This window comes from Aquila chrysaetos, chromosome 7 (genome assembly GCF_900496995.4).
Source record: "Aquila chrysaetos chrysaetos chromosome 7, bAquChr1.4, whole genome shotgun sequence".
Taxonomy (NCBI): Eukaryota; Metazoa; Chordata; class Aves; order Accipitriformes; family Accipitridae; genus Aquila; species Aquila chrysaetos.
The window spans coordinates 42,293,236-42,305,787 of NC_044010.1; the positions used below are offsets into that span (position 1 = coordinate 42,293,236).

The 12,552-nt window shown below is 42.9% G+C and overlaps 1 protein-coding gene across 2 annotated transcripts; it reads left to right on the forward strand.

Moving 5' to 3' along the window:
* Positions 1–1,578: 1,578 nt before the first annotated feature.
* On the forward strand, positions 1,579–11,075 carry TASL (TLR adaptor interacting with endolysosomal SLC15A4). 2 transcript variants are annotated; one of them, XM_030021002.2, is made up of 3 exons: positions 1,579–1,846; positions 6,336–6,428; positions 8,955–11,075. In XM_030021002.2, exon 3 carries the CDS (start codon positions 8,956–8,958, stop codon positions 9,832–9,834), a length of 879 nt encoding a protein of 292 aa, XP_029876862.1. In that variant the 5' UTR covers positions 1,579–1,846; positions 6,336–6,428; position 8,955; the 3' UTR covers positions 9,835–11,075. The 2 variants fall into 2 exon arrangements, with proteins under 2 accessions (XP_029876862.1, XP_029876863.1); XM_030021003.2 differs by lacking the exon at positions 6,336–6,428.
* Positions 11,076–12,552: the final 1,477 nt, after the last annotated feature.

Genomic DNA, 12,552 nt, shown 5'->3' on the forward strand with positions numbered 1-12,552 from the left:
TCCATATTTAGGTACCTCTATGAAAGTAGATTGATTTTTCAGTGGTTCTGGATAGCTGTGCTTTTCTGGCTGTGGAAGCCCTTCTTACTTTCAAAAACCTGTCCGTTTGTATCTTGCTGTTTTTACATGGATTTAGATGATTTAAAACATATTTTGAAAACTCTCTGAGGACCTTTACAGAAATGCTTTTTTATACTACCAAAGTTATTTCCCAACAGTCTAACTAGAAATATTGAGCTCCTGTGTATATGGAGCTCTCTGGATCTACAGAAGAGGTAAAACTTCCTAGTGATTTATTTCTTGCTCCCCTCAACACTATTTCAACCAGATATGGAAACACTGAAAAAAAGTGTTGGAGCAGTATAAATTTGACAAGGCCTGAGACTGGTCCATAGCACCGATGAAAGATCAGAGAAAAAAATACAATAATGTTAATATTAATGTTAAGCATAAAAGAGTTGTCTGTTACTACAGTAGCTTTGTTTCCACAGGGAGCGCTTTTACAGCAAAGACATCTGTTGAGATTTGCGTTAAACTGCCAATTTTGTCCAGTTTTTGTGCTTTTTAGATGTTGTTGATCCTAGCATAGCATATGATTGGGTACGATATTATTTGATTAAACTGTTGTATGAATTAGCTAGGGATGCGTAGGTAGGGCATATGACATATGGACTTTTTCCATGCCTATGGTTAAGATGACTTTGGATACTAGTCCCAATCATACATCATATCCCAGCAAATATTTAGCAAAATTATGTTAATAGAAGCATTGTACTACAATGTGTTTTCTGGCTGGCAGAGTTGGAGGCTTCTGAGAAAAAAAAAGAAATATGTCCTCAGTAAGGCAGTTAAAATACACTGAGAATGAAAATAAATTTCTCTCATTATTGCAATGTATGGATGCCTGATGATGCCTTTTTAAGCAAATTCTGTACATCCTATTGGGATCAATTCCAACAGTCCAGTTACATCCTTCGAAGCGTACTTGTCCCCTCTCCTTTAAGGGATAATCCTCCAACACCAATCTCAAAGCCCTATTCACTGCCCATACAGCTCAAGCTTGGAGGGTTTATCCCGCTTGCCCGAGGAATTTTCACAGTCTGCCCCTGCAAAGACAAGCTGCCTGCCTGGGTCCGGCAGGCACCGAGGTACTGCGCGCACCTCGAGTCTAACTTTCCTCGTCACAGGTTTTGCGGATAGATACCAAGCAAAACCTGATAAACCAGCTGAGCTGTGCTGTTCGGTGGAAGCTGCGATGTACGAGGGTCTGCAGACAACAAAGTAGGCCTGCTGTGAAATGCATTTCTGCTTCGGCATCTCGCTCTTCCTTCCTATTTGGCATGACAATCTTGACAGGTCTAGATGCCTTGCTGTGTCAATTAAAAGGAGAACGATAGATAGCGGTTGAAATGGGGTACGCTGTAAGTTGCAGACAAATGAGCAGTTTCTCTAAGATTGTTCTAGCTGTTCAATTCACCAGGTTTTTTCTTTTGTATAACAGTTAATAAAGAGAAGTCCATCTGCCTGGACTGAGTGTGTTGCAATCGGCTATTTTAACAGTACATAGTTTCACAACAAAGTTTCATTTAGACATAAAAGAGGAAGCGAGTTCAGCGTGTTGCAGTTCAGTCAGTTATAAAACCCCCTCATCTCCTAAGGGACCTTCTTTCTATACTTCTGTGCTATAGAGGATTAGAAATAAAACACATGTCATCTTAGAAGTGTATTTAAAAAGGAAATAAAAACAGAATGTTGCATTTTGGGGTAGGACAGACTCACGGGAAGCTTTAAACTGGTTAGAAGACAACGAATTTTCTGTACCTGGTCAGCTGCTGTATCCTTGGAGGTAAGAACTAAAATATACTATGCATTATATAAATGTATGAAAACGTTGCTCTTGCTTATCAAAGTGGCTTCGTTCTGTTTGTGTGAGATCACAGCTGGTAGCTGGTAAAATGAAGCTGTGAATTTTCTGTTTTGAAGGCATGTGCGTGTTTGCAGAGCCTCAGCCACTGTCCACATGCAGTTTCTGCTGCCTTAAGAAGTGATGAGAACATTTCAAAAGTGCCATCTTCACAACCGTGACTGACCATGATTGCAATGCAACTTCAAAATGCCCCCAAAATTGTTCCTCTGATATTTCTAAAGTCTTTCGCAAAATCGTACTAAAAAATGTTTTTCAGAGTACTTTTAAAGGGAGTCTTACCACGTGTGTTGTTTTTGTCATAATTATGGTATTTTTATTGATCTTTCTGTTCATGTTAGTGTACTGTCTGAATAATGTCTTTGGAGTACTCTATTTGTAGATTAGAAATAAAAATAGGCACCGTAATAGATAAACATGGGCATCTTATTAAAAAAAAGTTCATAGAAAAGAAGCCGAGACTTCTCTGAAAACAAGATGATGTTAAAAAGTATGAACAAAGAAGCTTTATCATTGTATTTTCCTGATTCACAGTGAGTTTCCTGGTTCACTGCAAATTCACAGCTTGACATGTGTGTACACACACAACATGCACCCTCCCCCCTCTTTTTTTGTACTCTACAGCAGATGTGACTAACGTTTCAATGCTCGTTAGTGCACCATTTCCCTCACTCCTCCTGGGAAACCCCTTCAGCCTTTTCTGTCTGTCTTGCTTTACCATTTATTCTTTTCACTTCTAGAAAGTGTATTCTCTTCTATAAGAGTGTGCATGAATTTATTTCCCCTTTACTTCAACTGCTTAGATACAAAATACTGCAGTCCATATAGTTCAGTCATGATAACAACTAACAACTCATTAAAATAAACACAGAAGTCCAGAAAGATGAAATGATTTCCACCCCAGAAAGCCATAAAAGCACAGTGTAGAAATATCATGTAGCCAAGTCAACCTTACGAATGTGGAGCCCGATCCTTTCCTGCCTCACATTTCACGTTGTTGCTTACAGCTGTGGATATGAGATGTAAAATGCTATCAAACCAGATTGATGATGTCCTAAACCAACTTTGTATGGGTATAGATGATTAAGAAAAGTGTGGAAAATGATGAACCAAGCTTAGTCTGTACGAAGTTTCAAGGAACTTGAACTGATAAAATGGACTTGGATGGGAAATTATTTGAGAGCTGAAGAAGCTGTATTTACCCACATACAGTTTTAATTGTATTTTTATGGAAGCCTGTCCCCCCAGATTCCACTTAAAGATACAACAGCACTCAAACATAGAGTAAGAATGTATTTTTTTTCTAAATGAAAGAAACCAGCTGCTCCTGAAGCTCTCTGCCATCCATTTAGCATGATTAAAAAAAGGGGTAGACACTGGTATGACAAGAACATTCAACAGTACAATAGACATATAAAGTATAATGTGTTCTTGGGGAAGATGTCTCTCCTTACTTTCTTCCTTCAGCCTGTCCTTCAAGGAGATTCCCTCATAGTCTTGAAATACAGGATTGTTATCCTCTCAAACCTACTCTACTCGTTCCCCCCAAGACAGCCCATGTTCCCCCATGGGAGAGGTACTCCTAGCTTTCCTGCATGTCTTGAACTCTTGACATATGAATAAAGAAAATGATGTTTTCTTCTGTGAGAAGACCAAAAGATCCGAGTGAAGAGAGCTGTGGGAAAGGGTTTGGCTCATGACCGCTGCTGAAAGAGCCTCACGGCACCGTCCCACAGGTCCCAGATCTTCCAGAGCAGCAGCGGGGAGAGGAAGTTACGCACGCAGCGGGTAGCGTTCCGCCGCTTGTGCAAAAGCACCTCTTAGCTATTCCTCTTCTCTTCTGCCATGGGCAAAGTGGGCCAACTCCTACCTCAAATAGCAGCCACTGTTATTGTAGAATCGTAGAGTCATAGAACTGCCCAGGTTGGAAGGGAACTCGAACGATCATCTGGTCCAACGTTTCGTGGGAAAGGAAGCCTAGATGAGATTATCTATCACCCTGTCCAACTGCATCTCGAAAACCTCCAGCGATGGGGACTCTACCACATCCCTGGGGAGGTTGTTCCTGTCATTGATTGTTCTCATTCTAAAAGATTTCTTTCTTACTTAGGTCAAAATGAAACTTCTCCTAGTGCAACTTGTACCCTGTCCTGATTTCAGCTGGCATAGAGTTAATTTTCTTTCTAGTGGCTGGTATAGTGCCGTGTTTTGGACTTAGAATGGGAATAATAACATACCCATTGCCCCTTGTCCTCTCCACGTGGCTCCTTGTGAAGAGCGAGCCTCCATTCTGTTTGTAGATGCCCTTTAAGTACTAGAAAGCTCTGATAAGATTCCCCCCGAGCCTTCTCTAGGGTGAAAAGATCAAACTCCTGCAGTCTTTCCTCATAGGGCAGGTTCTCCAGCTCTTTAATCATCTTTGTGGCCCCCCTTTGGACCCCCTCCAGTCTGCCCACATCTTTTTTGAATAGTGGGGACCAGAACTGGACACGGTACTCCAGGTGCAGCCTGACAAGTGCCGAGCAGAGGGGGACGATCGCATCTCTATCCCTGCTGGTAGTGCCCCTGCGGATGCAGCCCAGGATCTGTTTTGCCTTCCTTGGTGCAGCAGCGCACTGCTGGCTCACGTTCAGCTTCTTCTCCCCCAGGTCCCTTTCAGCAAGGCTGCTCCCCGGCCACATCAAACCCTCGCCTGTACTGGTCTCTGGGGTTATGTCGTCCCAGGCGCAGGGCCTTGCGCTTGTCTTTGTTAAACTTCACGCTGTTATTGCTAGCGCACTCCTCCAGCCTGTCCAGGTCTCTCTGTAAGACAGCTCTCCCTTCTGACGCGTCTACCTCACCACGCAGTTTAGTGTCCTCAGCATCACCTTTACCCTGGGCATCGGAGATAGCCCTTAACAAATGGGGTTCAGATACCAAAGATCTGTGGGTTTCAGGCATTAAGGAAAGGCTGTACTCATCCATATGCACAGCTCGTTATACTACCTTCTTCACTCCCCTGATTTCCCTACGCTGGCTGCGCTGAGGCTTCCTGGGAGCTGTTTCACACGAGCCCCAGTGGAAAGCGAGATGTGGGTCCTGCGACGTACGCAGGCTGGCTCCCCAGCCTATCCTGCTTGCCAAGTGAACTCTTGCATGTGTGTCTTGCAATCTGAGGTAGATCCCGAACCTCACTGAAGGGATCTGTCTGTATCTCCACAGCCTGAAAAAGCGTCTCTTAAAATAGGGAAAAAATACTACAGATGGATCCACAGGATTTGAGTTCCCTCGAGACAGGGAGACTTTGTCATCTGGGGTCTCATCTAGTAAGTCAGCTAGAATGTAAGATATAGCCTGTGATGAAACTTGAACTCCAGCTACCAGCAGCACAACTTTAGTGCCATTCAGAGCCTTGTTCAGGGATCTGAAAGCCAGACATATTCAAAACAAGCTTGTCTCTTCTATGAGTTTCCATCCCCTCCTTTTGCAATGCAAAAGAATGTCCCTTTCCCCACTGAGCTGTGATCCTAGCTGGCACCACATTCTTCTGTTCTCCCTAGCAACTTCTCATCTTGCTCAGGTTTTTTTATAGGACACAATTTATCATATCTCTTTGTGTACACTTCTCAGGCTTTCCTTAAGTGTTTTGCTTATCCTGAGCCAAGAACTCTCATTCTGTTTGCCTGCTCCCAGACTCTAATCTGAGGTCTTTATGCAAACATTGGCACCATCTCCAAGCATTATAACCCAGCAAATTTGCTGCCACTCAGAAAATAGTGGCAATACTACTGAATTCTCCATGTGGCTTTAAACATTCATCCCACCTTTAGGTTTTTCTTCTGCTGAAGAACTGAACAAAAACCCCAGGCAAGACATATGGGATTTTAAGATCCTCTGACAGTAATAAAGACTATGTCAGATAGAAAAGACAGTGTAAACCAGACAGTCTTCTCCCTCTGCCTCCGCTAGGCTTAGATAGAACGTAGTCAGCTCCCATTGCCAGGACAGTAGCCACACAAGGAAAAATCTCTTTGTTCACCTCACATGCGAAATGCATCACATCAGAATTGTAACGGGTACTGTCTTTCCTTGTGCAACGAAAGTCATGCAGTTATTTTCAGAAAGAGGGAAGTGAAATCTGAATTTAAGGAGCATGAAACCCAAAATATTGAAAGACATTAGATGTAATCCTCGTACGCTTGGAATCCTGGTGTATATGTGCGTCTGTGGCATGGAAGAGGGATTAAGAGAAGGGGCACGAGAAAGCAGAATTAATGGAAACTGTCATCCTTATCAGATGTAAAATGCAAGAATTAAAGGTGACCCAATTGCATGACCAGTCATTGGTAGTGATGGATTAACAACTTGACAGGGGTATATATTCTGTGAAGTACTAGGACCAGAGATACACACACCTCTCTTTTGCATTCAGGCTCTCAACACTGCCTATCAAGACTTCAATCAGATTTCTTCGCAGAGCTGGGAACAATCAGATTACTGCGACAGCCCTTGCCAACTTCAGAGGGTAAGCTTGCAACTCATTCAGCGAAACACACAACTCCTGAGCACGACGGGAGCCTAATCGTTTTGAATTTGCCAGTTCTTTTGTTTCCACTCCTGTCTCAGACAGTGTGCTCTAAAACTCTTAAAATAAGTATTGCAGAATGCATTACAAAGAAATGAAACCAGTAGTTTCATTTCCCTAATGTATCACCTTATGACAGAAACAACATACATCTGGGCAGTAGGAAAGACAGAAGTGTCACATGCTACCTGAACACAACTGGCTTTGCGTACGTTGGTGGAGCAGCGAACAGGCCATATGTTGTATTTCCACTCATTTCTCAGAATCCACTTTAAAAATAAGCATAGAAATAAGCGTATAACAATTCCAGATTCATGCTAGCTGAAGTTAGTGGTTACTTTGCAATAAAGCCATCTGGGCCACGGATAGCAGGGGGAAGGGAACAGCCTTTGCGCTTCAAAAGGGGGGAACAGAAGCAGAAGCGAGAGGGGGATGAGTCGATAACCAAGTAGCTCTAGCATTTGGCTAAGATTTCTGTGGTGGCACCTTAATCACAGCTAAAACCTAAAGCAAGGCAACAGCAGCATACTGCAAGGAATGCCAAGCCCCAAACATGATTTTTCCCCCTCTTGTGTAAATAGATCGCTTTTCACTAAATGTTACCTGCCTGTGGGAAATCTCACACAACTGGCAGCAGCAGAGGGGATCCGGGGTCACCAAAGCGAGTGTTTGGACACATTTAATTTCCATGGATATTCCCTTCTGAAGGAAGTTTATTTTCCCTCCAACCTTCTTCTTCATAGTGCAGAAGCAATTTTTCCCCCCCATGAGGAAAGTCTTTTCTTACTCTGTCTCCTTCCTAACATCTGTGTAAAGTCTATATCCATGCTTAGACAGGATTTAGCCAACATTTATTATTATTGCAGCGTTTTGCACTAGCGACTGTGACACATGAAATACTTTACTTAGAAATGAGAGTCCTTTCACTCTTGGAAAAGATAAGTTGACAGTGCCAGAGAGTTGCCACCTCCCCATTCACAGCTTGTGGGAAGATGTTCCCGTTCTGGTGCTCCATCACAGCGGGTGTTTTGAAATAGACAGGCAAACTGTCAAATAACTGGGACATATGTTCATATCTGCAGAGACAATATCTGTTAAGGATTAAAATGATATAATTGGATTAAACAGTAAATGAGGAAAAGTACTCGCTAGTGAAACAAGGACAAGTTATTTGTTCCTCTATCACACAAGATATTTTGTACTATAGAAAGAAAAAAACAATTTTCATTTAAATTTATTTTTACTTAAGATTTACTTTCTCTTGGCTGGACCACACAATTTCATTAGGACATCTTTCCCACTGTTCGTCTCCTTGACATCTGTTAAAAAAAAAGACACAGAGGTGGACTTAAGAACAATTCTGTGGTAGTGGAGCTGCTAAAGCTTGGGCAGAACATTTACTTATGTGCAGATGCATGTGTGTCCTTGCTAGCGAGTCCTGCCTTCCATTACTAACATGTCTACGCAGCTTTTGAGGCTGAGCTGCCTGCTCAGAGAGTGGAGAGAGTTAGCAACTGCTGGAACCTGATCATGTCTTTGTAGAAACGCAATGGAAACTGATTTCAGAGCTGGTGGTACTCACGACTAATCCAACAGTGAAGAAGCCGGAGTACTTCTGAAATGTGCACTTTCCTGTGCATTGCACTGAAATATGTCTCTTTGAAAGTACACTGCGGATTTCTACATCTAGGGTAGTCAGTTTAAGATCCTTTTATAGGAACTGGAGAGTGATAAGCAAATCTAGGGCACAATTCAACTTATTTCAATTTAGGTGTCTAAAACAGTCCAGATAAATCATGCCTCCAAAAAGCCTTGCTTTTGCCACCGACATTTTCATGTCTAAAAGTTAGAGACAGTTAATTCCATCCTGCTTGGCATGCAGAAATGCAAAGTGCTAATTTAATAATCTGAGATTTTTTAATGAAAAAGGAACCACACGGAGCCATTGATTAGTCTGGAACAGAAGGGGTGATACTCTCAATATGAATCTCAAATCAACATAGTTCAGAGGCAGCTGACAAACCACACACAACAAAAGTTGCTTCAAAGCATATGAGAAAAAGGGGGAAACCCCTTGGCTTCTTACTGCAGGCAAGGGCAAAAATATACATATTTAAGTGTAAGCTATTACAGCAACTATTACCACAACAAACCACTTCTTGTTCCTCTCTTCCCAACTCACTTGTCGTTCGATGTAGTGGACATGCCATACGTTATGTTATACAGAATATGCTTTGATGTGATTGAGTTAACAGCACAACAGGAGGACTCGCTGATCACTTCACTCACTGACTCAAGTCCTCTAGAAAGACAGAGACACTCTTGTTCATGTCCAAATCAGAAATATCTCTCCGCAGCTAGTAACAGACTTGCGAGTGTAATCACCACTCAATGAGTTTGTAATGAACTAACGCTTTCTTCTTGCCATTTTTTCTGTCCGCCGGTGCTTCCTTTCCTTTGGCGAAGGATGCTGTCGGAAGGTTACCTTTACGGAATCGCCTACCTTTGTGAAGATCTGAACCCTGAGCTCTACAGCAAGAGTTCGGCTGAGGAAGTGGTGTATGAAATGAAGTCCATTAATTATTCTTCCACGGATGAAGCACAGGGAAGAAGCTTCCTTCAGAGACGCCGATCTGCTGGCAGGTGCATTTCTTCAGTCTGCTCTAGAGGTAGCAAGCACAGCAGAAGGCAGAAGGATAATCTGCTTCAGCCGACACAGCACCCCGCGCCCGCTGGGCAGCCGTCTCCAGCTACGCATGTCTGCCAGGGGCTGGCGAGAAAAGACACCTACCTGGTTCCGTCTTCCTGCAAAAGCATTTGCAAGAACTACAACGATTTGCATATAGCCGGGGACTACGTGGTGCCGATTAGCTCAGTCACGACGGATTTTACCTGCGACAGCGGCCTAGGCCCCTTCTTGGAGTCCTCGGAGATTCCTCCCGCCATGGAGTCCATGAAGGTCCCCATCTCCAGCGACACCAGCCGAAAGCCGGTCCAAGGCTACTCCTCGTGCTGGCGGCTGGCGAGCTTAGTGCCCCACCAGCAGCCCCTCTCCGACTCAGCCCTCAACGACTACCTCGAACAGAAGCTGGTGGAACTCTATAAGCAGTACATCATGGATAGCACAGCAAACAGGGCATCCCCCACTCAGATCCTGGCCTCGGAGCTTATCATGACTAACGTAGATCAAATCAGCATGCAAATATCACGGGAGAGGAATATGGAGACCACCAAGGCCAAAGACATTGTCATTAGCCGCTTCTTACAAATAGCCAGTGAAAAAATATCCTCAGAAATTAGCACACCCAGTCTGCATATTTCCCAATATAGCCACACTAACGCATAGTATTTGAATGTCTGCCGTCAGAAGGCTTTTATGTTCCGCAAAGTCAATTTTTAGTTTCTTAAGACAATTTTCTGCTTCATAAAAATGCATCCACCAACTACCACTTAAATTAAACCTTCCAGTACATATTAAGCAAGCAAAAATATCTGTCCTGTGCAGGCCCTACTGTGGACCAGATGATTTATTGTTTGGGTTTTTTTTTTTTTTAAAAAGTCTTTCCCTAAAGGCTTATTTTAGTGAGCCTCAGACATTAAAAAAGTTTTGTAAAAAAATGACTAAGGGCATATGACGCTCTTCCAGGTGCTCAGGTGTTCGCTTTCTTCCCCACGTGCTTGACAAATCATTTCAACTTTCCTCCATTTGGTGTCTGCATGAGGCGAAGGCTTATGCCCACGCAAGCACAAACGCAGTGATGGCAGAGCCACAGAAATACAGAATTTAGGATGTCATCTAGTTCATCTCCCTGCCCCAAACGTCTTTACTTTATGACATCCCTCACAGAAGTTTTTATAATTTGTTCTTAAAGATATTAAGGGATAGACACTTCACGGTTTCTTCTATACTAACCCTAATTATTTAATTGGTGTCTTCCTGTTCAAAAGCTACCATCCCTTTTTGTGAAGCACAAACTCTGTTTCCAAACAGACTTCATCAGTAGGAGCGTGCGTGTATACCTGTGGGTTTTGCACTGAACCGAACTATAACAACGGGCGCTGGTGACCTGGGATCGCAGACAGATGTCACCTTTGCCAGCTGCTTACAGACCTGCAGCCGCGGAGTGGTCGTGTAGGGACAGCGATGATAGTAAAGGGGGAAAGGGAAGAAGAATTCAGCTCTGTTAAGAGAATCACACATTGAAAAATAAGGGCTAATCCAAAGCCCGTTTGATTAATGCGAACAGTTCCTTTGAATGCAGAAGGAAAGCTGAAACGGATTGCTCAGCAGCATGGCTGACCCCTCCTTTTGTTAGGATCATTGCTGTGTATCATAGGTCAAGGTCATTTGAACCTGATGTATTTCTAATAGGAAGGTCCTTTTTTGTAAAATTTCACTAAGTCTTATAGAAGAAGAAGAAGAAGAAGAAAAAAAAAGATGCCCTCTGGCAAGGAGGGTTACCTACTTCGAGTTTGTATACTGTATAACGTATTGTCAATGCCAATCTATTGTTGGCTGAGTTTCTAAGTATCAGTATAATATAAATACTAATTTATAATAAATATTCATAAGATGTTTTCACGTTATTGATTCCACAGTGTCCTTTTGGTCTTTGTGTTCTTTTTCTTTTCTTTTTTTTTTTTTTATATAAGGCATGCCTTTATGTATATTTCAGAAACACATGTAAAGTAGTAAACATGTCAGTTTATTCTATTGCTGCTGTCTTTCCAGAGATTACTGGGATAGCTCAGTATATTTTCCTGCTTGTGCAATGAAGGGGTATCCAAAAACCAGTTGCGATAAGAACCTTTGACGTGTGAATCCAGAGACTGTACATCTGTTGCCATAGCAGCATACCCAAATACTATTATTCAGCAATTCAAGATAGATAATTTCTGGCATATGATACTTCTAGACTGTGATCAAATGCAATTTACAAATAGAAAAAAAAATGCTATTTTTAAGAGAAAATAACCTTCATGGTAATGCAGAGGCATATGCATGTGCTCTGCATGCAAACTCCATTACCAACAGATCTCTCAAATCTCTTGAAACTCTCCTAGAATAAAAGGATACACTAGAATCTATGGAAATAGATTTTTGCTTGTCGAGTACAGCAAAAGCGAGCAAATAGAGTAGTTTTTATGTCCTACAGGTACAGATTCAGGCTTTTCAAAACATGGGGGTTTTGTTGCTGCCTACTGACATTCACATCACCGAATTGTAGTAGCAAAAAGATGTAGCAGAAAGCAACTTGCGGAGCTGAATGCATAATCAGTACCCTTGCTGCAAAACCCGGCACCTTCATCAGAGAACATAATCGCTTCTAACACTCAACTCTTCCCACTCCCCGGACCGCGTCCTGCGCAAACAAAACGCAAAATGCAAAAACATTTTATCGCCCGTTACTCAGAGATCCAGCTCGTGATTTCCCCCCCCCCCCCCCCGAAGAGGGCAAGGCTGTGACCGAGACCCGCAGGCAGCCTCCCTTCTCAGAACCCACGCGGGAAAAGGCAAGGGCGGCTGGAGAACGGGGACCCGAGGGTCTGCCCAAACCTGCGTGGAAATGTCTTCTCCTCTACTGGGCTCACCCCATAGCTGCTGCAACGCCAACTGGGGGGCACGGCTCGTGCGTAGAGGGCTTGTGTGATGCTTAGGTTTGATTCAACAATCAACTACAAATCATTCCATTCTCATGCGGCTTTCTTCCAAGCAGATCGCTTAATGTAATCACACCTACTTTCAAGTAAAGGTCTTACTTTGTGTTGTCAGACTGACATTTATGAATTTTATTCATGGAAGGGTCATAATCACTGCAGAAGCTGATTTATTCCAGGAAGACAGCATCAACCACATCGTCCCCACACGTGGTTATTTTCATTTCCCTGCCTAAATATAAATCCCCGTTTCATTTTGAGCCCTGTAGCGTACTTGCTTCTCACATGAATTACACACCAGCCGCATCCCCGTACCTGAAGCGGTACAAAGTAGCTCTTGGATTTAAGGCAGTTTCTACATACATAAACAACTATTTCTTACTTTCCACTGCGCTCAGCTGAAAAC

Excerpts from the sequence above, each read along its gene's own strand:
- TASL (XM_030021002.2), top strand. The coding sequence starts at position 8,956 with ATGCTGTCGGAAGGTTACCTTTACGGAATCGCCTACCTTTGTGAAGAT.